General features: G+C 68.1%; 1 protein-coding gene across 1 annotated transcript in view; it reads right to left on the reverse strand.

Moving 5' to 3' along the window:
* Positions 1-2,100, reverse strand: part of SLC22A18 (solute carrier family 22 member 18) — a 52,355-nt gene that overhangs the window by 18,400 nt on the left and 31,855 nt on the right. The window contains exon 2 of the mRNA XM_044682364.1: positions 646-752. Within this exon, the coding sequence (XP_044538299.1) occupies positions 646-752 (107 nt within the window). The remainder of the gene's footprint in view (positions 1-645; positions 753-2,100) is intronic.

Raw genomic sequence — 2,100 nt, forward strand, 5'->3', positions numbered from 1 at the left:
GCCCACCTGCTCACCTGCCCACCTGCCCGCCTGCCCACCTGCCCGCCTGCCCATGCCAAGTAAGGACTTGAGAGTATCTGTGAAGCGTGTTTTACTTCCAGGTTCCCTGGACGGGAGACGAAGGAACTACGGCAGGAAAGGCTATGGGGGAGCCTCTTGAGCCGACCTCCTGGGCAGGCCGCGGGGCCCCCCTGGCCCTCGGTCTCCTCCTCCATAAAAGGGCCTGGAAGGGGTCTCCGAGGTCCCTTTGGCGGCTACGCTCATGGGGCTTTGGCAGGGCCTTTTGGTCCCCTCCCATGAAGCCGTGCCTCGGCTGCCTGTAAAATGGGCACAACAGCGGCAGCTCCGTCCCAGGCTGTTGGGGGGCTTTTATAAAAGGTTTTGCAAACCTCAAAACGCTACAAAGGGGGCAGCTGGGAGGCTCCGTGCGAGAGCCGGGCCAGAGCGGGTTCCAGTCTGGCCTTAGACGCTTCCCAGCCGGGTGACCCTGGGCCAGTCACTGCCCCCCGTCTAGCCTCTCTTCTTGGAGCCAACAGCCAGGACGGAGGGGGAAGCCGGGGGGGGGGCATGAGCTCAGCCTCTGCTCGGGACCCCCGAGACGAGACCCACTGGGGTCTCCACCCTCTCCCAGGGCCCCCTGCTCACCTGGGGGGGCCGCGGCGGCCGACTTGGTGCTGGTGGGGATGCAGGTGAAGCTGATGGCCGCGCAGACGCCATTCGCCAACAAGGCCACGTAGGCCGGCGCGTAGAGCCTGAGGAGGGACAAGCCTGGCTGGGTGGGGAGGGTCGAGCTCGTCCCCTCCCCCAAACCTCCCACCTGAGGGCCCAGGTTCGAGTGTGCCGCTCACAGCCCACGGGGACCTCCATCTAATGGTAGAAGCCCTGGTGAGAAGCAAAGACACCCCAGGGTGGGGCGTCCTGGGTCCCCTGTGCCTAGTACTGTGCCAGACCCAAAGGCCTTGTTCGATCCATGCTTGGCTGCCCCTCTGGAGGAGCTGGGGGGGGGCGGAACACAACGCCCATGAAATCCTGTGGCGGCGTGGCGGGGGCTCTAATAACCAGAGAAATCAGGGAAGGCTTCTTGTAGGAGGAGATGGCCGATCCCTCGGATGCCCAGGATTGGGGTCACACTTACAAAGTGCCCCCTGTGTGCCGGGCCCTGGGAGGCGCCCCGGGAGGTGCTGTTGTTGCCCCCATTTTACAGTCGGGGATGCTGAGGCAGCAGAGGTTCAGAGACTTTCCCAGGGTCCGGGGGCGAGAGAGGGTCTAAGCCCGGATCTGAACTCAGCTCTCGGTGCCTGGGCTCAGGCCGGCTCCCCTCTTCCCTCTCCCCAGCTGCCCCTCAGGAGGGCCGGCCCAGGGCATGCTGGGCTCCCATCTGGGGGGCCTTAGAGAGAGGGAGCGCCTGGGCGAGGGCCGCCCCCTTGGGGAGACGCGCCTCGGGGCGGGCAGGGGGGCTGCTGGGAGAAAGGGTGCCGCCTCGGGGGAGCCCCGGCATCGCCCTGCCCGGCCTCGGACGTGCCGTCCGGGAGGGGGCGGGGGGCGGCCAGAGCGCCCGGAGGGCAGCTTGTACCCGGGGAAACTGAGGCCCGGACAGTCTGCGCGGACGAGCCCCTTCCCGGGCCCAGACCTCGGGCTCGTCGTCGTCTGTCACATTCACAGTCTGACGGGTTAGAAGGTTCTGTGTGTGCGTCTGTCTGTGCGTCTGTCTGCGTGTGCCCACTTCTGGCCTTGGTGCCCAGCTCGGTGCCCGCCTGCAGTGTCCGCAGCCCCCGTCGGCGCCTCCTGCGTGCAGACTTCGCTCCCGGCCTGGGTCCGGAGCGGGTCGGGCAGCACCGCAGACACCCGCCTCGCCGGCCCGGCACGCAGGAGGAGCTCCCCAAAGTCAGGCCGGTCCGGAGGGAGGAGGGAGGAGGGAGCCCCGTCGCGACCCCCAGGAATGTGCCTCCCGCCCAGGCCGGGGCCCACCCAGCTGCCCGGCCGCCGGGCTTTAATCCCTGCAGTAGGAGGAGGCGGGCTCGGCCACGTGCTCCGGACAGGTGCCGCCGTCGCCTGCCCCAACCGAGCAGCTGCTCGAATGACAGCTCGCCCCCCCCCCGC

This window comes from Gracilinanus agilis, chromosome 6, assembly GCF_016433145.1.
Source record: "Gracilinanus agilis isolate LMUSP501 chromosome 6, AgileGrace, whole genome shotgun sequence".
NCBI lineage: Eukaryota > Metazoa > Chordata > Mammalia > Didelphimorphia > Didelphidae > Gracilinanus > Gracilinanus agilis.